Source organism: Bubalus kerabau, chromosome 6 (genome assembly GCF_029407905.1).
Source record: "Bubalus kerabau isolate K-KA32 ecotype Philippines breed swamp buffalo chromosome 6, PCC_UOA_SB_1v2, whole genome shotgun sequence".
NCBI lineage: Eukaryota > Metazoa > Chordata > Mammalia > Artiodactyla > Bovidae > Bubalus > Bubalus kerabau.
The window spans coordinates 111,270,230-111,295,988 of record NC_073629.1 but is presented as its reverse complement, the minus strand read 5'-3'; the positions used below and the strand labels follow the sequence as shown (position 1 = coordinate 111,295,988).

The 25,759-nt window shown below is 39.4% G+C and overlaps 1 protein-coding gene and 2 pseudogenes across 6 annotated transcripts in view; 1 reads left to right on the top strand and 2 right to left on the bottom strand.

Moving 5' to 3' along the window:
• ZMYM6 (zinc finger MYM-type containing 6) overlaps window positions 1-14,730 on the bottom strand; it is a 45,799-nt gene extending 31,069 nt beyond the window's left edge. Inside the window, exons 1-4 of one of the 6 annotated variants that reach the window (XM_055586444.1) lie at window positions 14,494-14,730; window positions 13,236-13,397; window positions 3,893-3,977; window positions 2,832-3,081 (exon numbers count right to left, since the gene is read on the bottom strand). In XM_055586444.1, the coding sequence (XP_055442419.1) occupies window positions 2,832-3,081; window positions 3,893-3,977; window positions 13,236-13,328 (428 nt within the window). In that variant the 5' untranslated portion in view covers window positions 13,329-13,397; window positions 14,494-14,730. Of the gene's footprint in view, window positions 1-2,831; window positions 3,082-3,892; window positions 3,978-13,235; window positions 13,398-13,933; window positions 14,431-14,493 lie in introns of those variants that run through there. The other 5 variants (XM_055586449.1, XM_055586445.1, XM_055586446.1 and 2 more) reach the window with 5 other exon arrangements.
• LOC129655841 (ribonuclease P protein subunit p20-like) lies at window positions 4,373-7,076 on the bottom strand (annotated as a pseudogene).
• On the top strand, window positions 11,093-11,499 carry LOC129655840 (40S ribosomal protein S12-like; annotated as a pseudogene).
• Window positions 14,731-25,759: the final 11,029 nt, after the last annotated feature.

Sequence of the window (25,759 nt, the reverse complement as noted above, 5' to 3'; positions counted from 1 at the left end):
GAATCATACTGGCAATAATATTATGTACTATAGTAACATGCTGCATAATTACTGTGTGCCAGATATTGTTCTCTTGACTCAAATTATCCAATCTAATGATCACAGAAAACTCTATAAGGCAAGTCTTATCGGGAGACCACATCAGAAAGGTTAAATAGCTTGTCAAAGTCATTCAGCTGGATAAGCAGTGAAGCCAGAATGTAAATCAAGGCAGTCTGAGTCTACCATCTACGCAGTTCATCATCTCACTATTCTGCCTTCCATCCTGTACCTTCATCACACTTAACTATTCTATGGTCAACTACAAAAGAATTTCAAAGGTGACAGAACACTACTTTAATTTTCTATAACTCAGCCTTAATAAAAAAATAGTGAATCTTGAGGACCAAGTGGATATGCTTACATGCACATGAAACATTAATACTGAAAAGTAATTCTTCTACTAAAATCAAAGCAATTAAGAATTTCATTTAACACTGAAAGTCTACAAGTGCCATGTATACATACATATACCAATGAGAATGACTTTTTAATGAAAATCTATGCACATGAATATAAATGCATTCTAAACCTTACACATCCAAATGTATATGCTACACCTAAACATTCACCTTAGAAAAGCTATACCTCTTCCAACAACAACATGGCTCAAACACTTTTTCTAATTTCTCATTTAGTTTATAAGAACTCTAAGCACAACTTCTTAATTTTATAGTCAGATATCATGTTTAACAGCATAACTCAGTTTAATCATCTACAACAGTCAGTTGGAGACATCAAGTAACTTCTGGCAACTTGCAAAAATCAAACCCTAGCTGAAAAGATAGATTTATCACCTAACTTAGCCTAAAGGAATGTTTCACAGTCTCTGAAAGCAATGCCAGATCAGGAGACAAAAAATTTTTCTCAACAACAGTACTGTGGTAAAAAGCCAATGACAAGGGTGACTATTTTTAAGAGAATAATATGTATTTGGATGTATAAGTCATGTTCTATTCTTTCAAATTTAATTAATTTGGGCTTCCTCGGTCCAGTGGTTACGACTCCACATTTCTACTGCAGGGGGCATGGGTTCAATCTTCGGGTGGAACTAAGACCCCATATACCATGTGACTTGGTCAAAAAATAAAATAAAGTAAAATTTAATTAATTTCCTCTTGATATTTTATATATTGAAGCTGAACACCTAAAATCAGAAAACTAAATTTGGTTTTCCCCGTAGTTATGTATGGATGTGAGAGTTGGACCATAAAGAAGGCTGAGCACCAAAGAATTCTTGCTTTCAAACTATGGTGCAGGAGAAGACTCTTGAGAGTCCCTTGGACTGCAAGATCAAACCAGTCAATCCTAAAGGAAATCAACCCTGAATATTCATTGGAAGGATCACTGCTGAAGCTAAAGCTCCAATACTTTGGCCACCTGATACAAAGAACCAACTCACTGGAAAAGACCCTGATACTGGGAAAGACTGAGGCAGAAAGAAAAGGGGGCGGCAGAGAATGAAATGGTATGGGATGGTTAGATAGCATCACCAACTCAATGGACACAACCTTGAACAAACTGGGAGACAGAGGAGAATTTATTCTTCCAGATCAGTTTCATGAGAATGACATAAAAAATTTAAAGTAAAGTATTGGGCATTTTGTAACAAAAGTAAATCTGAATATTTAAGTAAAATATTTTAAAATTTCTCTTTCCTTTTAGTTGGGGATTTCCATTTTAATAGGATCTACTTTTAGATACCTAAGGTCAACACAACCAAGCAGATAAAGAAACTATCATTATGTCTCCAAAGACAAAATAGAGGTCACAAATTATATGTTAACTATACATAATATCAAATTTATTATTTAAAACAATAGGATCCCACTTATTAAGCATTTGCTATGTGCTAGGTCCTGTGCTAACACTTTCTCACTAAAACCTGAGGAAGTAGATACTATTTACTCATGAAGAAACTGAGGCTGAGAAAAGTTAAATATCTAGCCCAAGGTCATACAGCTAGTAAGTGACAGAGCTATTAATACAATCCAAAACCACGCTTGTTTCTTGCTCCACATTAGTGACTACTCCACAACTCACTATATTCCTAGAATTACAGTACCACACAAATAGGCAAAACATGCCAGATTCTTCAAACTTACTGAGATAAGTTTATGATTAATTATTATTAGTTTTATTATTTTTTATTTTTCTGCCCACACCGTGCCCAGCACGCAGAATCTTACCTAGTTCCCCAACCAGGGACCAAACCCATGCCCCCCGCACTGGAAGTGCAGAGTCCTAACCACTGGACCACCAAGTAATTCCCAAGAAAGTTTATAGGACTCTGTTGCTACTTCTTCCTCTCTGCATCTATGCGTTATTACAAGGCAACAGTGACCTCCAACAAAAGCTCACAAGGACTTCTCAGGAATAAATGCATTACTTTTGTGGCCAATTACCTTCTAAAGAATTAAATAACTTTCAAATACCATTATAAGGGTGATATTATTTCATTCTATACTTCAGTAACTTTCAAGATAACAAATAATTTTGAATGGTTGTCTACAATTACAACAGACATACAATGTATGAGTGATCCTGCAATCTCTCAAAGAATTTCTTTCTTTCTAGTAAAATTTCAATTGAAAGACATAGGAAAACTGGGTTAGGCAATCTTTTTTTACATCAAGTCACTTATTTAGCTTTATAAACTTTAGAATTGGCAAATTTCTCAATTAGCTAAAAAATATTTCCAAAGAAATGTGCTAAAGAAATTTAAAGTAGTGATAGTATGTTTGAACTAAATACACTAAAAAAATAAAAAGATATAATTAAGAAACTCATACTTTGAGCAGTTTGCACAGGTTTTCTTGGGAGGAGGTAGTAGGCAGACAGATGAAGAATGTCCGATGATGCACCTTGTGGAGCAAAAGAGCTGAGTAGATCCTGTCTTATGAAATGCAGTTTGACCTTTATAAAGCATTTTTTTACAACCAGAGCAAAAAACCTGAAGAGCTACAGCTGGAACTGAAGGAAGTGATACATTTGGGCCAGATGATGCAAGAGAAAGCTGAAAGCCTGGAGTCAACTGTTGGGCTATAAAAACAAAATAAGAAAAAGAAACAGAAAAAAAAAGTTTTCATATCAACATGAACATATATACATTCTCTGTTTTTTAGGACAAATTCCCTCAGTCTGGAAATCCAATATTGAGACAATGAACCACTCCAGAACAGGTGATTTCCAATTTATTTAACCGTGACACACAGAAAGAACCACATTTCACATTACAATCCAGGAGACACATACGGAGATTTGTATGTATGTGAATAGGCATACAAAATTAAATAGCTGAAACAACAGTTTTATGAAATAATATGTTTCCTTACTATATGCATCACACTCTGATATACAGTTGACCCATGAGCAATTCAGGGGCGGGGGTGCCAACCCCATGCAGTCAAAAATCCATGTCCTGCTATCTCTGCCTCAAAAACAAAAGAACAGACAAATGACTCATCCAAGGGCAGGCAGCTGAAATTTTGGATAGAATCAGGACTCAAACTCTAATTCTTTTGATTTCACATATTGCGATTTCCAACTGAACATAAAAATTTCCCCATACTTAATTTACAGATCTATAAAATGAAAATACTGGTACTGTATTTATTGAAAAAAATCACCCAAATAAGTTGACCTGCACCCATTCAAATCCATGTGTTCAAGGATCAACTGTAATCATATTCCACTTTTTAAAATTGTGGTCTTGACCAGCCAGCCAGTCTGAAAAGCACTGCTTTGTCTAAAGGAAGAAAACAGACTTACAGAAGGAGGTACTTTCCATCCATTCTCCCAGTCAGAACATAACAGATACGGATCGTAACTAACTTACAGTTCTGCTTCTTACCAAGAGGACTGTCACCAACTGAAAACACAGCACTGATTTTCAGTTCACTTTCCTGAGCTTTGGGCTTTGAAGCATGTATATAGTCCTTAAAGAAAAAGAAGAGACAGAGAAAGAGTATAGTGTTAGTACCTGAGTAAACCAGAAATTCAAACAAAAAAAATAATGGTCGTATTTATCTCTTCTACCTTATAATCCTAGTCACCTTCACAAATACTTCAAAAATCAAAATTTACAAGTTATTAGGCTGATTTATCTTTACAAAAAGGATCCTGTAACTGGAGAATCTTTTATGATACTTATATTTACTTACCACATGTAATCTTGAGAGGGAGGGGACATACGTATACCTGTGTTGCTATATGGCAGAAACCAACAGAATATTGTAAGGCAATTATCCTCCAATTTAAAAAAATTTTTTTAATTTAATCTTGCTATACACAGCTATTTCAATGCTGAGCACTACTTTTTTTTAGGCTGTGTTTATAAGGGAGCAATAAATGAAATTAAATCTGAGTGATTTCGAGTTTGGATCAAATTAGTAATTTTATCCAACAGATTTGCAAGCTGTCATATCTGTTAATGGCAGAAAAGGTATGCGTTTCAATGCAATCTGCTCATTATATACAAAATCATCACAGCCTAAATCAGATTTATCTTTAATATATTCTTCAAAATGCTTTAAAATAACATATAATCATGGAAAAAAATTTAAATACACAAATCTCCCTTAGAAAAGACTGCCCTTTATTCGGAGATATGAACTATCCTACATTTGGGGGGAGGGAACAGATGTTAAAATAGCCTTACATATTTCAAAATAAAAAGCTTTTTTAAAAATAGTCTTACTTTTTTTGAAACAATGGTGATAATAAGCAGTAACTGTTTTAATCTCCCTGTACTTAGCAAAATAACTGATATATCAGTTCCCAAAGTTACTCGGGCATTTCTCTGGAATAGTAAATGCCAAAGATTAAAATCCACTGCATTAATTTACCACTTTCCATGGCACCAAACAAGCTACTGCCTGTAACGTAAGACCTACTGAACCTTCTCTATGGATGAGAAAAGTGAGCTTTAGAGACGTTCATCAACTTGCACAAGGTCACAAAAATAGCAAGTGCACAAATGGGAATCAAACTTAGGTCTGTTTCAAAACCCACGCTCTCTCCCTCATAAATGTACAAATACAATATAACATAATTACAATAATGAATTCAAACCCTGGCCCCCAAGTGAAGTTTCCCTGGTATAGGCTCTCCCATCTCCTTTCACTCACAGCACTTGTCATAATTCATCACTTCATATTTATTTGGGTGATAATCTGCTTAATGTCTAACATCCCTCTTCCTCCCACACTAGACTGAAAGGACCATGTTCACTACAGGCAGGGATCCTATCTGTTTTTCCACTTCTGTACATTCAACACCCAGCACAGTCAACATAACACAACGGAGAAGACTAAGGGCTCTGACAGACAGAAACAAGTGCAATCCTGGTTCTTTTTTTGCAGTGGGGTGGCCAGGCACCAACACAACTTGAAACTTTTTATCGTATAGGACAATGGTTACAGAACACAAAGATTCAGGAAAACCCTCTGCTTGGGCCCAACAAAAGACACTATTTGCCTTCTCAGTTCACAGTTCTCTGGGTTGCAAGGGGACAGGCTTTTTCCTACGTGGCTCTAGTAGAAGGTCCATGACAGTAATCAATACAAGAAGAGCCACATCTGAGTCTAGCTGTAGGCGGCTGGATGGTTAAGGTGGGCCAGCCTCATTTCAATTTCTTGAGGGTGACCCTGAAGACACAGATATGGATGGCTGAGTTGTTGCAGATCTGGAGCAGCGGCTCTCCTGTATCCGTCCTGGTTCCCGCTCATCCACAAGCTCCATGGTGGAGGTTCTGACAGCCGTGTGCAAAGACCTGAAGCTGCTAGCCTGCAGCTGTAGGGCAATGTGAATGACACGGGTGACAGGCAGGCCCAAGTGGTGGATGAAAATCTCAGTGCAGGCATTCTGAATCCCTGCCCTTCGGCCTAGCAGTTTCTGGCAGCAGGCCAGCTGGACCATAAGGCCAGTCTTCTTGTGGACATAAATGTCACTGGGCCTCCAGGGCAGGCGGTGGGGAAGCCGCTCCCACAGGGTATACTCCACTGGGTCAGGCTCAGCCTTGACAACCCCAACAGGCTCTCGATTTTCAGCCACGCTGTGTGTCTCTCTTCAGTCCACAGTGCCCTCCACATGCTCGTGGCCCACTCCCCTGCCAGGCCACTCAAGCAATTGGCTGGGATACAAGACGCTGTCCACAACCCCCAGCTCTAAGAAAGGAAGAGAAGGAAAGGGTGCGCTGTAGGAATGACAACGCTAGCAATCCCAGTATTTAGGAACAAGTTATTTAATCTTTTCCAGTTCCAATTTCCTTATCTAAAAAGACAGTATTACCTAACCCACTGGAGTGAATTTATGGAACATATGATTTAAAACAAATAAAGTACATAGCACGATGCCTTACAATTAGCCAAAAGTTAAATATGACTCATCAACAAAATGCTAGCTCTTATTATTATTTTCATAATTATAACACCGAATAAATATCTGTTGAATGAGTGAATCCAAATTCATTCAATTCAAAGTGTGTGTGTGTGCTCAGTCACTCAGTCGTGTCCAGCTCTTTGCAACCCCATAGGCTGTAGCCCACCAGGCTCCTCTGTCCACGGAATTTTCCAGGCAAGAATACTGGAGACTTTTACCACTGAACCACCTGGCAATTCAAAGTGGACATTCTTAAACAGTATACTTAGATAACAATATTCATTTACTGGCACTTGTAAAAAAGGAGAAGTTAAAAGTACATATATAGACTGCCTTCAACTTAACCAAAAAGAACACTTAAGACTCAATAAAAGATCGTCTATCATCAACTCAATCTCTTAATATTTTTCTAATATGCCTGCTACATTTCCCTAGTCAGTTTTTCTTACTTCACAAAGTAACTGTTCCACACCTCCATCACTTGTAAGTCCAAACCCCATGTATTTCTGACTCAGTAATGTTTCTATTTCACCAAGAAAACAGAAGCAGTTAAGTAAGAATTCCCTCAGCATCCTGACTGCCTCCTCCACCATGCCTACACACAGGTCGGCAAACTGTCCTTGAGCCTTACAGGAAAAGGCAACCTTCTCAGCCATGGCTGAAACAATGCCTGTTTTTGGAGTCCCTTTCCCTCCCCCTTCTTACAGCACTTCCTACTTTCTTTGTGTATCCTAAGCCTCTCTCCACCTTGTCAATGAACTGTAAAGAGGCAAAAAGGTAGTCTATATGGGTTCTTAGAACTGCAATTCAGGGATCACAGATTCTGGAGGAAGCCAGAATAGTGTCCCAGTGGAGGAGAATGCATAGGAGATTTTATGGGGCAAAGGAGGAAGTTCAAGCAGGCTTACACAAGCTGTTGACTAAGAATTTGGATTGGAGGATAAATCTGTTCTGTACATTTCATTGGGTTATCGAGCACACCTCATCTGTTACTAGAGAAAGGTATGGTTTCCTTAGTCTAGAAATAGTCCAGTTCTTAGCACTGTTCTTTCCTTTCGGCAACTCAGCAATTATTCAGCAATTTTACGTTACAGAGTTCAGCAAGAGTTAGGCATGGGTACCAAATATCATGACCCTCAAGGAGTCTCAGTCATTCCTGCCTTTGTTCCTTTTACAACTTCCATGTTGGCTTCTTCCCTTCAGCTTGTAAGGAACCTATTCCATAGGGAACTACTGCCCTCTCTTCTCTCTCCCTTTACAACCAAACTTAACAGAAAAAGTATTCCATTCTTTCTCTACTTCTTCACTTTGATTCCCTCCTGAACACAATGCAATCAAGCTGTTGCTTCAACTGAAAGATAACCAATTATCTCAAATTGCATAATTCAATAAACAATTTTAGGTTTTATCTTTCTTGGTCTCTCAAAAACATCTGACATCACCAATAATTCTATTGGTTGCCTTCTGATAATGTTATTTCAATTCATCATTACTATTTCTTAGTATCCTTCATTAATCTTATACTCACCCCAAGTAAAAGGTGGGCTCCCCAGGTGGTTCAGTGGCAAAGAATCTGCCTGCCAATGCAGGAGACACAGGTTCAATCCCTAGGTCGGGAAGATCCTCTGGAGAAGGAAATGGCAACCCACTCCAGTATTCTTGCTTGGGAAATCCCATGGACAGAGAAGTTTGGTGGGCTACAGTCCATGGGGTCACAAAAGAGTTGGACACAACTTAGCAACTAAGCAACAACAAAGTCAATGGTCTCAAATTCAGTGGCATTGGAAACCCTTAAAATCTTGTTAAGACATAGATTTTTGGGTTTCAGCCTCAAAATTTCTTATTCAGCAGGTCTGGAGCATGAACCAAGAACATACATTTCTAATAGGTTCCCAGGTAATAACAAGGCTGCTGCTTGGGAGATTACTTGAAGCCATTCTGAAGCATTAAATTAATCCAGTTCCCAGCGCTCTATCCTGAGCTCTACTCTTTTTTCTATTTTTGTTCCCTGAACAATCTCATCCACTTTCATGACTTCAACTATCACCTATATAGGGTGACCAAATAGAGTAAATAAAAATATAAAACAACCAGTTAATTTTAAATCTCAAATAAACAACAAATAATTTTTTAGTATAAGTCCCAAATACTGCATGCAACATGCATGCTAAGTCACTTCAGTCGTGTCCGACTCTTTGCAACCCTATGGACTATGGCCCACCAGGCTCCTTTGTCCATGGGGTCTTCCAGGCAAGAATACTGGAGTGGGCTGCCATGCCCTTCTCCAGGGGATCTTCCCAAACCAGGGACCAAACCTACATCTCTTACATCTACCTATATTGGCAAGCAGGTTCTTTACCACTAGCTCCACCAATACTTACATGAAAAAAATATTCATTGTTCATTTGATAGGCAAATGTAACTAAACACTGTTTTTAACTGGCAACACAATACCTACATACAGATAACTTTCTAATCTCTAAATACATGCAGGTGCGTCCGAGGGCAAAATTATCACTTGAATGCCCCCATGAGCCCCTTGAACACAACAGATCTCCAACTACACTTATTCTTTCCTCTTAAATCCTGTTCCTAGCCCCTCAGTAAATAGTATCATCACAAACTGAACTTACTGAAGCCAGAAACCTCTGAGTTTTCCTGGATCCTCCTTGACCCTCATACCTCATATACTATCTCTAAGTCGGATCACTTCTATCTAAATATCTAAAATTTATTCTCTTCTCCCACTTTACTGTTGAAATACCCAACCACTGAATATATCACATTCTCTCACCCCTCAATGATTTGGCACATGCTGTCTTCTCTGTCTGAAAGTTTTAATCAACTGCTGTAACTTAAGCACTACCCGCCCTGTGAAACCTTCCTCTTCTCCCTAGACAGACATAAGGTATCCTTTCCCTATGCTCCCCATGCACCTTACACAATATTTAAAATTATGGTAATTATATCATATTCTGATTCTGTAGCTGTACAGATTATCTGCACAGATTCTGTATCTGTACAGAGGGAGCACAAAGCAACAGAAAGAACACGTTTGAAGTCAGTCCAAGCTAAGTTCCTACTCTGATGCTTCCTTTGAGTTTGGTAAGTTACCTAACCTGTCCTTCCTTCAGTTTCCTCCTTTTTAAAACGGGGTAATGATACTCCCCTCCTGCGTTTGTCGAGTTTAAATGAGAATGGGCAAGACGCAGTCAGCATACCTTTGGCAGGGCAGTCACCACAAATAATACCTCTCCCATTTCCATACCTTTACTCCCCTCATGCCATCAATTCACTTGAGAGCAGCGGCCCTATCTTTTCATCTCTGTAGCGCCTCTGGAAACAAAATAACTCACACAGCTTAGCATCCTGGTTAAGGGTTTGGGCTCTTGAACCAGACCACTTGGGTTCAAATGCTAGCTCATCGATGTACTAGGTTGTGTTACGTTTTATCTGTGTGTCTGTTTCCTTGTGTGTGAAACGGGAATAATAACATACTTAACTCACAGGATTTGGGAGTGTCATGTATAAACTGCTTACAACAGTGTTCAACAAGTGCTCTAGGTCATATAAGCAGGAATAAAAGCTCACTGAATAACTGAGTGACAATTCATATAGCTTTAGTATCCAGAGCAGACCCCTGGTACATGAGGAAATAGCCAACTTTTTCAACTTCTTCTCTACTATTTTCCAGTATTCAAATATTTACAATATGCAAACACGAAAAGGAGCACACACTATTTGTTCAATTGGCTTTTCCATCATAGCTGACACTCAATCATGAAAAATCATAGCCCATTCACCTTCAAGCATTAATATAAACCAAAGAGAACTGAAGAAGCCCCCATCCACATAAATTTACATTGCAAGCTGTCAGTGGGATTTTCTTTACCACAATTTTTATATTCAGAAAGAATACTCAATTAATTCATAGTTCAATATTTCTTAAATTTTTTGACTACAGGCAAAGTACAATGAAAGAAATATTGGATCTAGAATCTTTAAAAACTGGTTTTGTATGCCAGCTTTGCCATGAGACCTTGATGAAGTCACTTACTCCTTCATGCTCAGTTTCCTCATCTGTGAAACACAGGCTCTTTTATTTTAATTATTGAGCACATGCAGTCATTGTGCAAGCAACTGAGGTCAAATAAGACCTGACTCTGAAAACAAAATTCACTGACCTGTAGATGCCATAATAAAAGTGAAAGCACTACACACAATTTAAAGAAAAAAGAGAGAGAGAGTGGCTAATTCTAAGTGACAAGACAGTTAAACCGTTATCTTAAAAGAGGAGCAACTTTCTGCCAAGCTACCTAGTTTAGGATGCAAAGGCAGAAGAAATGGCATGTGCAAACGCAAGGAAACAAAAATTAACAGAATATACCTTTTTGTGAAATGCAAATAGTTTGCAGGATCATAGATTAGAAAAGGTGGGAAGGATGAGTGATGATAGTGAAGAGGGAAACAAAGGTCTAAATATGGATAGTTTGGATATAACACGAAAAAGTTTATGTTTTATCCCACATGAGGAGACAAGGTCTTTAAAGAGAACAATGTCATCAAATTTGTAAAGAGTATCTTAGAGCTCTTTCCCTGTCGCTGTGGAGTCACATGGGAGGCAGAGGTTTAGGTGCATTCAAGCTTTGGCTCCACCCACTGCCATGGCACCATGGCTATAACCCACCGCACCTTGGTGGAGGAAGGCATTTCTGCTGGAGGTGTAATGGACATTAATGCTGCTTTACAAGAGGTACTAAAGACCACCCTTACCCAGGGTGGCCTAGCATGGGGGATTTCAAAGCTACCAAAGCCTTAGACACGTGCCAAACCCATCTTTTTGTGTTTGCATCTAACTCTGATGAGCTTATCTCAAGTTGGTGAAGGCCCTTGTGATGAATGACAAATCAACCTAATTAAGGACAATGATAATAAAAAAACCAGAAGAAAGGGCAGGCCTCTGTAAAACTGACAAGAGAGGGGAAAAAACCCTGTAAAACAGATAGTTGCAGTTGTGCGGTGGTTATGGACTATAGCAGAGAGTCTCAAGCAAAGGATGTCATTGAGGGGTACTTCTAATACTAATAGAAGAAATGATTTAATTAAAAACTTGGCTCTTGTTACTCAAAGAGAGAGAGAGTACCATGGTATCACTATACAAGATTTTCATGAATGTGACTGAAGAGATGATGTTTAATAGGAAACTCAATGTTATAAAAGTCCAGATGAGAAATAATGAAACAAGAGAGGAAAAGGAAGAGTGAAAAACTCTTAAAAGGTAGAATCCACAAAACTTGGCAAACAAATGGTTACTCTGGCAAAGGAAGAATTACTATCTAGAGGGAAAATAAGTGTCATAGATACCACCATCCCCCACCCCACATCCTGCAGACACTCCCTCAGAACCCTTCACAGCACAGCCCTTTAGGAAGGCGTGGAGTTGATGAACAAATTATTTGACAACCCTGTCCTGGAATGATACTGCCTTAGAGATAATATTAGAAATAAAATATTATCATTATTATTTACATTTTTCAGTATTACTGGTTTGCTTCTGCAATAAAGCCAGTAACTGGAGTATACGGCAAAGGAATTGTCCAAGACGAAAAAAAAAATCATTTTTTGCCAAAACAACTAGCTGGTCTCTCCACGCTGATGTCCACAGATTTCTAATCTGGGTCCCTAAAGGGCAGCCATACGATCTTCCCAAACATGTTTATCTTATTCTACCAAGTAATACCCTACAATGGCTTCACAAAGCTCTCATGATAAGACCAACATAAGACCAAAATTTGTAACAAAGTCCTGCATAATCTGGCCTCAAATTACTTACAGTGCCTTATCCTAGAAGCAGGATAGCACAGGCTCTTAAGTCTGAAACCTGGATTTGAATTCAGTTTTTGCCATTTAGGAGCTATGATCTGTGGAACTGCTTGATCTCTGTGTACTTTGGTTTCCTCATCTCAAAAATGGGGCTAATGATAAGGTTGTAAGAGTGGTGCTCATCACAGTCTAAGCACATGTAAGTTTTAACAAGTTACGATTTATAATGTCAGGTTACTGTGATATACTCTACATACTGATGTATCAATACCGCTATTAGTACTGGCATGATGGTCACCATTCTCACAGTCATCACCATTTTCAGTTTTTATGTCCCAGGCCCACTGGTCTTGCAGTTCTTCAAAAGAACCATGCATCTTCCCAGATCAGAGCTTTCCTATATACAAATCACTCTGTCTGGAACACTATCCTCCATGCCTCTGCCTAATCAATTCATTCTGCAAAATTCAGCTTACAAATCCTCCTCCAGCCCGCACCTGCCAATCCTAACTAGGCCAGATCTCCCATTTTAGCCTTTTTTCCACAGCATTTGTCATAGTTTGTAATTATATATGTTTATACAATGTGATCAATTACTTGTGTAATGTCCATTTCCTCTACTAACCAGCAAGTTCTATGAGGGAAGAGATTAAACTGACCTTGCTCACTGCTGGATTTCCAAAGCCTGGCATAGAGTAGGCCACAAATACTTACAGAATAAAAGAAAACTACTATCAGATACACGAGAATTCTTTATAAAGGTACCAAATAATGGGAAAAGGGTAATACGCATTACTTTCCTCTCACAAAAAGAAAGAGTTATCAAGATCTTTTTTCATTCAAGGAACGTAAGAGGTAATTTACCCGTCTAATGGGGGAAAAAAATCAATTTGGGTTACAAGTCAGAAACTTAACTAAAAATTTGAATTCAACAGATACAAGAAAAGAAATTTAAAAAAAAAATTTTTTTTAATTAAAGCTGAAATGCTTACTTGAGCATTGTCAGGTTCTTCTTTAATTTTGTCCAGAAGGGCTTGCTGTGGTGCCAGTGCTTTGCCACATTCACCATCCAAAGGTTCTTTCATCCTAATTTTTTACGTAAAGGGATTTCTCAGTCTAAATAGATTTCTTCTTGGTGGTAGATAGCTGGATTCCTAAAACACAACATAAAGGATTGGTACTCAAGCTTATTCTTGTTTTTTTCCTCCTCCATGTGTATCTGTATCAAAAGCTCTGTGTTGAGCGCAAGGTTTTAGGGCTAAGCATTTGAAAAAACAACTCTTCTGAGGCCATGACTATACTCCTTCCTGCCTTCTCCTTCAGTAGCTGCCTTCACATTTAAAAAAAAAAAAGTGTCTTAGAACAATAGTTCCCACTTCCCTGATGTCTTTAAAGACAAACATTCTCAATTTTTTGTACGATGCAAGTTACCATGGGATTGAGACTAGAAGACCAAGACGGGAGAGGAAGTTACCAAGCTCTTGGAAGAAAGGACCTAGAAATACAGTTTCTGAGACCATGAGAATTAGTACTTGAAGCACATCTCCAGCTTATATGTCTCAAAGTGGGGCACACCAAGCTCCCCACCCCCACCTCTAACTCAGCCTTCACTGGAGGTCTCCCTAGGAACCCCGTCTCTGGCCTTATGACAAGCTCTAAGCTCAAGATGCCACCAAATTAACTGGTATACCCTTAAAGTGGTCCACCTGCACTTTTCAGGGTCTCATCGGGTCCATGCCCAGGAAGGAGCCCCTCTGAGCTCCACTGCCCAATCTTCTCGTAAACAAGATTAGTCATTCAGCAGACTTCCCTTCTTCTAGGAGTCAACATACTAAATTGGACGTAGTACACCTGAAGCAAACGAAAACTCTGCAAAGTTGTCTTGATCCAGTCAAGCCAGGCATGGAAATGGTCAAAGCCAGGCTTAAAAGCCAGTGCGAGAGATGAGAACTTATGTGCCCACTTGCCACAGTTATAACAATCTATGAGCGCTCATATCTTATTCGCTCCCCAAATCTCGTCCCCCACCATTAACTCCCACGCCTGTCAGTGGGTACAAACACAGCAACGCTGCATCTGATGGAGGGAACGCGACCCGCATATGCCTGTCAGCCCATCTCTGCTGCGAAACCCCAACGTTTCAGCCACCCAGCCAGACTGCGCTTCTTCCGCCCTGCGTCCGCCTCATCACGTGGCGCGGCCGCCGCCCCGCCCCATACAGCCCCTCCCGCTGCAGTCGACCGCTCTCACCGTCTGCTGCCCTCGTCGCTCCTGGGCAGCCCTCGTCGCTCCGGGAAGCGGGGAAACAACCTGAGGGCCCCACGCCGGGACAATGATTACTTTCTCTTACTGGAATTCTTCTACACGATCCATCGCAACGCAACAACCATACAACTGCGCGTGCGCAGCCTCGGTTGCCGCCCCGCCCCCTTCGCCCTTTCCCATCATGCTTCAGATCTGAACTGAGCTGATTTCCCAGCATTCTCTCTCCTCATATATGGTTGACTTCTTAAAGAGACAGAGATCCAATAGTGAGAAGCTAGAGAAAGGGATTTAGGGGGAGAACCTAAGGGGCCTAAGATGATACTGTAAGTGCTCTGCACCATTCTTATTTCCGGAAAGGTGACCTACTAAGAGAAGTTGAATAAGTAATAGCTAATATTTATTAAGCCAAGTGTTTGGTAAAAACTTGGTATAAATCTTTCCACTTATTCCTGACCACAACTCCAATGGTACAAATGTTTCTCTGGGAGCTGTAAATGAAGAGATTAATGAACTTGTTCAAAGTCAAGATTTGGTACATTTGCATTCAACATTGTTTTGGAGATACAGCTATGATTTGTGAGGCTGTCATTTATTCATTTTGACTGCTGTATAATATTCCATTTTATGAATGTGATACAATTTATCTACTAGTGATGGACATTTGAGTTATTTCCAATTTTTGGCTATTAGAAATAATACTGCTGTGAACACTCTTTCCTCTTGTGACACATATGCTAGGTTTATACATAGTAGTGAAATTGCTTGTTTTGTTTATATGAAAGTTAAGCAAATAGTTTCAAATTTATTTTTTAAGATTTAACTAATTTATTTATTTGGTTGCCCTACGTCTTGGTGGACTACAGTATGTGGGGTCACAAAGAGTTGGACACACATATTAGTTGTACCACATGGGATCTTCCTTAAGATGTGCAAGATCTTCTAAATGGGGCATGAAGCATCTTAAGCTGTGACATTCAAGATCTACTTTCCATTGACCCTGGACACCCTGCATTGGGAGTCCTCAAACAACTTTAGAAAATGGTTGTTTCGATTTGTACTCCCACCAGCCATTTATAGGAATTCCAGTCGCCCCACATCCCTGCAGATAATTACTACTGTTGATCTTCAGTCACCAAGTCATCTCTGACTCTTTGCAACCCCACGGACTGCAGCATGCCAGACTTCCCTGTCCCTACTGTACACCTTTTAAATTTTAAACATTCTGGTGGGGTATAGTCGTATCTTACTGTGATTTTAATTTGGATTTCCCAGGTTTCTAATGAGACTGAACCCATTTTCCTGTTTTTTGATATCTGGATAGCCTCTTTTATGAGTTGCCTGTTCAAGTGTCTTACTCGTTTTTGTATTGGATTGTCTGCTATTTTCTTATGGATATGAGTTCCTTGTTGAATACATGTGTTGCACCTATCTTCTCTCACTCTGTTGCCAGCCTTTGCACTTTATTATTGGTGTCCTTTGATGAATATGGGCTTCCCTTGTGCCTCAGCTGATAAAGAATCCGCCTGCAATGTGGGAGACTTGGGTTCGATCCCTGGGTTGGGAAGATCCCCTGGAGAAGGGAAAGGCTACCCACTCCAGTATTCTGGCCTGGAGAATTCCATGGACTGTATAGTCCATGGGGTCACAAAGAGTCAGACACAACTGAGCGACTTTCACTTCACTTTGATATATATAAAGGACATTTAAGTGTTTCTTGTGTCCTGTCAAAAAAAATTTTTCCTACCAAAGGTTCTGATTAATTTATAGAATTATCATTAATTTGCCTTCCTCATTAGATCTACAGTCCATCTTCAGTTGAGTTTTGTGTATGGGTATAAGATAAGTCAGGTTTCATTTTTTGATGTGAATATTAAACTGATTAAGTGCTATTTTTTAAAGGTCTGTCCTTTCCCCCACTGTTCTTTATCATCACCTTTACATATATAAGTTATCCAATAATGTGTTAGCTTATTTGAAGACTATGTAATCTATTCTTTTTGTCTTTTTTGTAGAAATACAACTCTGTCTTAATTTCTATAATAACTATATAACAAATCTTGATGTATGTGCTCCGTTATGTCCAACTCTTTGCAGCCCCATGGACTATAGCTCACCAGGCTCCTCTGTCTGTGGAATTTTCTAGGCAAGAATACTGGACTAGGTGGCTATTTCCTACTCCAGGGCATCGTCCCAACCCAGGGATCGAACCCGACTCTCTTGCATCTCCTGCATTGGCAGGCGGATTCTTTACCACATGAGCCACCTGGGGAGATCCACTGAATGTTGATATCTAGCGGAAAAAGTCCTTCATCCCATTATGTTTTCAAGAATGTTTTGGCTCTTCTTGGTCCTTTGCATCCCATTATACTCTTCAAGACTGTCTTGACTCTTCTCGATCCTTTGCATATCTATATGCATTTTAAAATCAGTTAGGATTTTGTTTCAGTTCAGTTCAGTTCAGTTCAGTCGCTCAGTCGTGTCCGACTCTTTGCGACCCCATGAATCGCAGCACGCCAGGCCTCCCTGTCCATCACCAACTCCCGGAGTTCACGCAGACTCACGTCCATCAAGTCAGTGATGCCATCCAGCCATCTCATCCTCTGTCGTCCCCTTCCCCTCCTGCCCCCAATCCCTCCCAGCATCAGAGTCTTTTCCAATGAGTCAACTCTTTGCATGAGGTGGCCAAAGTACTGGAGTTTCAGCTTTAGCATCATTCCTTCCAAAGAAATCCCAGGGCTGATCTCCTTCATAATGGACTGGTTGGATCTCCTTGCAGTCCAAGGGACTCTCAAGAGTCTTCTCCAACACCACAGTTTAGGATTACACTAAAGCTGTAGGCCTGTTTTGGAGAATTGGCATTTGTTATTCACTGTGTTGGATGTGTCCCCTAAAAAGATATGTTGAAGTCCTAACCCTCAGATTTGAGCTTATTTGGAAATAGGGTTATTGCAGATATAATTATTTAAGAAGGGGTCATATTGGAATAGAGTTGGCCCTTAATCCAATATAACTATTGTCCTTATATGAGAAGGAGATATAGAGACAGACACATGGGGGAAGAACACCAGGTGACAACTGCGGCAGAGATTAAAGCGCTGTAGCTTCAAGCAGGAGGAAAATCAAGGATTGGTGATAAACACCCGAAGCTGTTAGAGGCAAGGTAAGATTCCCCCATACAGATTCCAGAGAGAGAATGGCTCCACTGATAACTTGATTTTGGATATTAATCTTCCAGAACTGTGAGACAATACATTTCTATTGTAGCACTTTATAACAGGAGGACCAGGAGACTAAGATAGCACTATATAGGGTTGACTCTTCCAGTCCATGAAAATGGTATATCTCTCCATTTATTTAAATGTGTATGATTTCAATTAATAATGTTTTATACTTTTTAAGTGTAGCGAACTCATATCTTTTTAAGATTTTTTTCAGGACTTCCCTGGTGGTCCCGTGGTTAAGACTTCACCTTCCAATGCAAGGGGTGCAGGTTCAATCCCTGGTTGGGGAGCTAGGATCCCACATGCCTCATGGCCAAAAAAACAAAGCATAAAACAAAAGCAATATTGTAACAAATTCAATAAAGACTTTAAAAATGGTCCACATTAAAAAGTACTATATTTCTAAAATAAAAAAACATGTTTTTCTAGGTCTTTGGTATTTTATTTTAAATGGTAAAATTTCGTTTTCTAATAGTTTATTTCCTGTGTGTGTGTATATATATATATATATATATGTATATTTATAAAGAGAGGGAGAGAGATCTCTACAATTGACTTTTGTATGTTGGTCTTGAAGCCAGCACCATGCTAAATTTATTTATTTATTCTAATCGTTTATCTATATATTTAAACTTTTTTAATTCCAACTATGTAGAGAATAGTGAAAAGTTATCTCTTCCTTTTCAAGCATATGATATTTATTTATTTAATTTATTGCCTTATTCCACTGGCTAAAACTTCTACTAATGTGTTAAATAGAAATAGTGACATTGGGCATGTGTATCTTCTTCCTGCTGTGTTGCTTTCAACATAAAATCATTATGTACTATATTTGCTTTAGAGTTTTTGCAGTCACTTGTGGGAGATTAAATATGCTAAATTCTTTGCAACTCTTCCCATCAGAAAAAGGATCTGTCTCCCTACCCCTTGTTTTTGAGTTGGGCCTTGTGAATTATACTGAATTGATAGAATATTACAGAACTGATATTATGTGAATTTCCAAGTGTATACCTTATAGTCCTTTCAGCTTCTGTTTCACTTTCTCGGAACATTTCCACAATATATCAAAGTTAGATAAGTTAAACTACTGAATGATAAAAAAAAAAAAAATCATGCAGAGTGGCCCAAGAGTCAGCACCAATGCCCCAAACTTGTGTGTGGAACTATTTTAGATCCTCCACCTTGCTAGATGACTGCTCAGCCTCATAGGTGAGCCCAGACAGAAGAACTGCCCAACTAAACCAAAAATTGTAGAATCACAAATCAGTAAATGATCCTTTTTTTTTTAAGTGGGAGGTTGTTTTATTTTTTTATTAATTTATTTTAATTAGAGGCTAATTACTTTACAATATTGTATTGGTTTTGCCATACATCAACATGAATCCACCATGGGTGTACACGTGTTCCCAGTCCTGAACCCCCCTCCCACCTCCCTCCCCATACCATCCCTCTGGGTCATCCCAGTGCACCAGCCCCAAGCTTCCTGTATCCTGCATCGAACCTGGACTGGCGATTCGTTTCACATATGATATTATACATGTTTCAATGCCATTCTCCCAAATCATCCCCCCCTCCCTCTCCCACAGAGTCCAAAAGACTGTTCTATATATCTGTGTCTCTTTTGCTGTTTCCCATACAAGGTTATCTTACCATCTTTCTAAATTCCATATATATGTGTTAGTATACTGTATTGGTGTTTTTCTTTCTGGCTTACTTCACTCTGTATAATAGGCTCCAGTTTCATCCACCTCATTCAAATGTATTCTTTTTAATGGCTGAGTAATATTCCATTGTGTATATGTACCACAGCTTTCTTATCCATTCATCTGTTGATGGACATCTAGGTTGCTTCCATGTCCTGGCTATTATAAACAGTGCTGCTATGAACACTGGGGTACACGTGTCTCTTTCAATTCTGGTTTCCTCGGTGTATATGCCCAGCAGTGGGATTGCTGGGTCATATGGCAGTTCTATTTCCAGTTTTTTAAGGAATCTCCACACTGTTCTCCATAGTGGCTGTACTAGTTTGCATTCCCACCAACAGTGTAAGAGGGTTCCCTTTTCTCCACATCCTCTCCAGCATTTATTGCTTGTAGACTTTTGGATCGCAGCCATTCTGACTGGTGTGAAATGGTACCTCATAGTGGTTTTGATTTGCATTTCTCTGATAATGAGTGATGTTGAGCATCTTTTCATGTGTTTGTTAGCCATCTGTATGTCTTCTTTGGAGAAATGTCTATTTAGTTCTTTGGCCCATTTTTTGATTGGTTCGTTTATTTTTCTGGAATTGAGCTGCAGGAGTTGCTTGTATATTTTTGAGATTAGTTGTTTGTCAGTTGCTTCATTTGCTATTATTTTCTCCCATTCTGAAGGCTGTCTTTTCACCTTGCTTATAGTTTCTTTTGTTGTGCAGAAGCTTTTAATTTTAATTAGATCCCATTTGTTTATTTTTGCTTTTATTTCCAATATTCTGGGAGGTGGGTCATAGAGGATCCTGCTGTGATTTATGTCGGAGAGTGTTTTGCCTATGTTCTCCTCTAAGAGTTTTATAGTTTCTGGTCTTATGTTTAGATCTTTAATCCAAGTAAATAATTCTTGTTTTAAATAAATAAGTTTTGGGGAGCTCTGTTATCTAGCAATAGACAGCTGTTTCAAAATTAATATCTAAAAATGGAGTACTGCCAGAACTAAAACCTAGAGGCTAGAAAAAGATTAACCCATATCAGGTAGTGGCAAAATTTTTGGCAGCACTTCCACTTGTACTAACATAGAAGATAGAAAATGTGCTTAATGAATTTATGGATCTATCAGATTAGGAGATTTCCAGAAAGAATATTAAAGGTGCCTATTGATTTATTTCAACCATCTTTGATAAGGTATTGTAAAAGAGAAATAAGCTAAAGAAAGAGCAATTTTGTTTTCAAACAGAAATTGCACAATATATAAAGGATCCAGGACAGTCTCTCCAGCTAGTAAAATGTCATCAAAATAAGAAATTGTGGGGCTTCCCTGGTGGCTCAGTGGTACCGAATCCACCTGCCAGTGCAGGGGACATGGGTTCCATCCCTGATCTGGGAAGATCCCACATGACTTGGAGCAACTAAGCCCATGTGCCACAACTATTGAGCTTGTGCTCTAGAGCCCAGGAGCCACAACGACTGAAGTCCACATGTCTTAGAGCCCACGCTCCACAAGAAGAGAAGCCACTGCCCTGAGAAGCCCACTCACTGCAACTAGAGTAGCCCCTGCTCTCTATAACTAGAGAAAAGCCTGCATAGCAATGAAGACCCAGCACAGCCAAAAACAAATAATAAATAAATAGTTTTTTTAAAAAAGAAACAGCCTCAGAAGAAAGATTGCATAAGGACATCACAGGTAGAATGTGGCCTCAAGGTCAAGATCAATTCAAGAATGCAGCTGTAAGAACTCATAAAGGGTTAAATGTTATCTCATTGACCCTCTCACTCATTTGACAAAAGAGCTTCTAAGAAGTGTAAGGACGTTGTCTCACGGCAATCTGACACACTGTGGTCAAAGCGACTGTCACAGGCCAGCTTTATGAATATTCTGCCTCAGAAAGAAGTATGGGTGTGGGGTGGGGATGAGAGGCTCAGTGAACTCAAGCCTGGGGCCACATGGACACCCTGGCTCTGGGCCGATGGCAACAGCAGAGGCCAGAGGAGCTGCAGGTTCCAGGTGATACAGTCATGCCTTCAGTCCAGGGATGGGCAAGCCTGAGCTCCAAGAGAGGGCAGGTTCCTAAGGATGGTGGAAGAAACTGGGCCCAGCCTGGCCAGAGATGCATAGTGGGGGAGTCTGTAGGTGTGTTCACCTTTTTGCTGTGACGTAAAAGATAGACCTGTCCTTAAATATTAGATCCATAAAACAAAGTTCATAAAAGCGGCAATTACGTTTCTAAGGAATGAGGGATGTAAATTAAAAGGTGCAAATTGATTTAAACTTTTCTTAGCATTCTACCCTGCTGAAAATTAATTTGTTTCCAGTTTCATATTGGAAATAGAAGTTGAATATACATTTTAAATTCTTTCCAAAAATAAGGTTCAGGAAGGGAACAGGTCCTGGATGTGGTTAAAATAGAGATTATTTGAGAACATCTTAGAGAAAAGTCCTAACCTCATTCACTGATCCAGATAAGAATCAACATTTTTTTCTTTTCCCTCTTCAAGCTTTTCTTTCATGTTTGTATAAACCACGGATTTCAGAAGGAGAAACACAGTATTCACACCATTAATTCAAAGTAAAGGGAGGTTTTAACGTTGCCAGAGTCAGAATCTCAGCTTCCTATGTTGGGCAGAAAATTGTAAAATGTGTCTTAGCATCATGATACCATCATTACTAATTTGAACTTGTTCTAAAAAAACAAGTTAATAGGTTTGAAACCTCTGTAATTCTTGGGGTTTTTTTATATTAAATTTGAACCATTCATATTGCAATAAAATAGAATTGTGCTTAATATCCACATAGAAGCCAGGAGTGTCTGTGTCTGTATATGTGTATCTGTGTGAGTATTTTCCGGATCGCCCCCTAAAGATCTTTAGAGAAACATAGCGCTGCTTTTGATAAGCAAAGTCATTAAATTACAGAATCTTCACTTGACACATTGCAGGTGACTGTTTTATAGTGAGAAGGGCTCATTTTGTTTTAAATCAAGTCCTAGAACTGTGTTACCACACATCGGAACCTCTCATTACCTGAAGTCATTAGACAAATATGAAGACAAAGACTGGTGGCAGATCCATCCATGAAGATGCGCATTTCTACTTTTGACCTCTATCTTCAGAAAAATTTCTGCACGTTATGTTACATTTTGTGGTGAACAATGGTGAAATCAAAGATCCAGCAACTTGAACATACTATATTTTGATTGATTCATGTAATTGCCAAACATGCCCTGGATTTCTAATAAATAATATGACCCCCCCAAAAAAAAAGTATGGAAATGCTTTGGGGGATGCATGGAATGAATCCAGCAAAACCTCATAAAACACCCATAGAGACTTCCCTGGTGGTCCAGTGGCTAAGACTCCATGTCCCAATGAGCCTGGGTTCAATCTCTGGTCGGGGAACTAGATCCCACATACTACAGTTAAAAGATTCGATGTGCACAGTGGAGATGGAAGATCCCTCGCGCCTTAGCTCCCTGTGCTAAGACCTAGCACACCCAAATAAATAAACAAATATTAGACTATAAGGGGTAATGACAATGTGAAATGAAAAAGATCTCTGGGCTCCAACTTTCAATGGACAGAGAAGTTGAAAAGTCTACTAACCTGCCAAAATGGACCATTTCTTATGGAAAATGAAATTTTCTCAGGAGGCAAAGCCACAAACCCAGAGAGGAGGAGCAAACACATCTGAAAAATGGATTATGAAGCTATTCCCAGAAAACAGAATAATCAAAGAACATTTCCTTCCCCTAGAGTAGGAGAACCTAACAACAGGTGCCCAGGTTGTGAATTATTATGAATCAATGACTGTTATGTGCTTTCTGTTCTTCTTTCTTTTGCACAGGAGTGTTGCTGGAGTCATTATGTCTCTGTAGCATCTGATGTATTGAGTGTGTAGGGCGAGAAATAGGGGAAACAGACAGCTGGTCATTTTAGTTCACAGGTCTCTGGGCTGAAAAAGTTGCATATGAGCAGCTGCACTGAATGAACCACACCAGAGGAGTTTCATCTTCATAGGCTTGATTTATGCAGAAGGTTGTTGGAGGGTGGAGGGAATGAAAAGTACCCCTCGAAGTGAGAAGGTATCTTGAGTTATTTTCCTCAAAATAAAGATGATAAATTTTTTATTTTAAACATTTTTTATATTTTATTTATTTTTGGCTGTGCTGGGTCTTCATTGCTGCTCAGACTTTTCTCTAGTTGCGGCCAGCAGGGGTACTCTCTAGTTGTAGTGTGCAGGCTTCCCCTTGCAGTGGCTTCTTTGTTGCAGGGCATGGCTTGCGGGTTTCAGTAGTTGCAGGGTTCAGTAGTTGGGGCTCCCAGGCTCTGGAGCACAGGCTCCGTCATTGCGGCACACAGGCTTGGTTGCTCCATGGCATGTGGGATCTTTCTAGATCGGGAATGGAGCCCATGTCTCCTGCACTGACAAGTGGGAGTCTTTACCTCTGAGCCACCAGGGAACCCCAATGATAAGTTTGTTGACTCTGTGTGTTAAAGACTAAATTTCTATAACAAAGAAACTCTAAAATGTAATTGGTCAAGTAAAACTGAAGTTTATCCTTCTCTCATGGCACAGTTCAGTGCCATGTGTTCCGGGTCATTAGCAGTAGTGATTCCACACAATCATTTCTAGAAAGAGCATCCTCCCAAATTGTTTCTCCATCATTGAATCTGGGTATAGGCACATCTTCCTAAGAGTATGGAGTAGGCACATATGGGTCTTAAGTTGCTGGGCTCAGAAATGGCACATAACATCTGAGTACATTCTGTTAGAGACAGCTTTGTCCACATGGCTGTGTAAAGCTGCACTGAGGGTGGAGGGAGGGACTAGTGTCATGTTCCACACTACAGTTATAATCCCAAAGAAAAGGGGACTGAATTTCATTAGAAGGCTTGCTATCTCCACCATACCTTGTACAGTATTTCCGAAATGTCATCAATTGGCCCTGATGAATCATGCCTTGACTGTGTCTAACACTCTTGGATTTTAGTTTCTGTCTTAGTAATGCAGATGAGAAGTTCAGTGCTATGCTATGCTATGCTAAGTCGCTTCAGTCGTGTCCGACTCTGTGCGACCCCATAGACGGCAGCCCACCAGGCTCCGTCGTCCCTGGGATTCTCCAGGCAAGAATACTGGAGTGGGTTGCCATTTCCTTCTCCAGTGCATGAAAAGAGAAAAGTGAAAGTGAAGTCACTCAGTCATGTCCGACTCTTAGCGACCCCATGGACTGCAGCCTACCAGTCTCCTCCGTCCATGGGATTTTCCAGGCAAGAGTACTGGAGTGGGGTGCCATTGCCTTCTCCAGTTCAATGCTAGTCTAATCTTTTTCTTTTGTAAGTAAATATTTTTTTCATGCCTGGAATTATTTTATTTAGAATTTTTCCCACTTACACCTCCTGCACTATGCTTATGAACTGGAGAGTTGCCTATCAGTTACAACTTTTTTTTTAACATACTTCTACTTCATTAAAGCTGAAATGTAGTCAATAGTGTTGAAATTTACATATTTACTATTTATTATAAATTACTCCTTTTTTTATTTTTATACCAGGAAGTCCATTTGAGATCTGGGTGACTTTTTTTGAGATACAGTCTTATATAAGTTTCAGGTGTACAACATAGTGACTCAAAATTTTAATTTTTTTGGCTGCACCCAGCATCATGTGGAATCTTAGTTCCCCCAACCAGAGATCGGAACCTGCACTCCCAGCAGTGGAAGCTAAGAGTCTTAACCACCCGACTGCCAGGGAAATCCCCTCAATCTTTAAAGTCTATATTCCTTTCATAGTTATAATAAAATATTGACTATATTCCCTGAATTGTACAATATATCTTGTAGCATATTTATTTTGCCATTTTTTAAAATTTGGCAGCACCTCATAACCAAATACACTATTATTTTTTCAGTAAAAACTTCATGACTTCATACTAAATAGGATAAATAAAAACTAAAAGGAACTGGTGGCTCAGACAGTAAAGAATCTGCCTGCAATGCAGGAGATCCAGTTGCAATCCCTGGGTCAGGAAGATGCCCTGGAGAAGGGAATGGCAACCCACTCAAGTATTCTTGCCTGAAGAATTACGTGGACAGAAGAACCTGTTGGGGTCAGACATGACTGAGCCACTTTTACTTTCGTAACCAAGTACATTATTACTTTTTCAGTAAAAATTAAATGACTTCATACTAAATGGGATAAATAAAAACTAAAAAGAGCTTCACATTAGCTCTAGGCAGATTTTGTTGCTGAAAGAGTTCAGGTTAAGTAATTATGCCACTAACTGAATTGTGAAAAAAGTTTCAATTTTTGGAGCCCTTTGTATTTCAGAATTTTAAGTGAAGG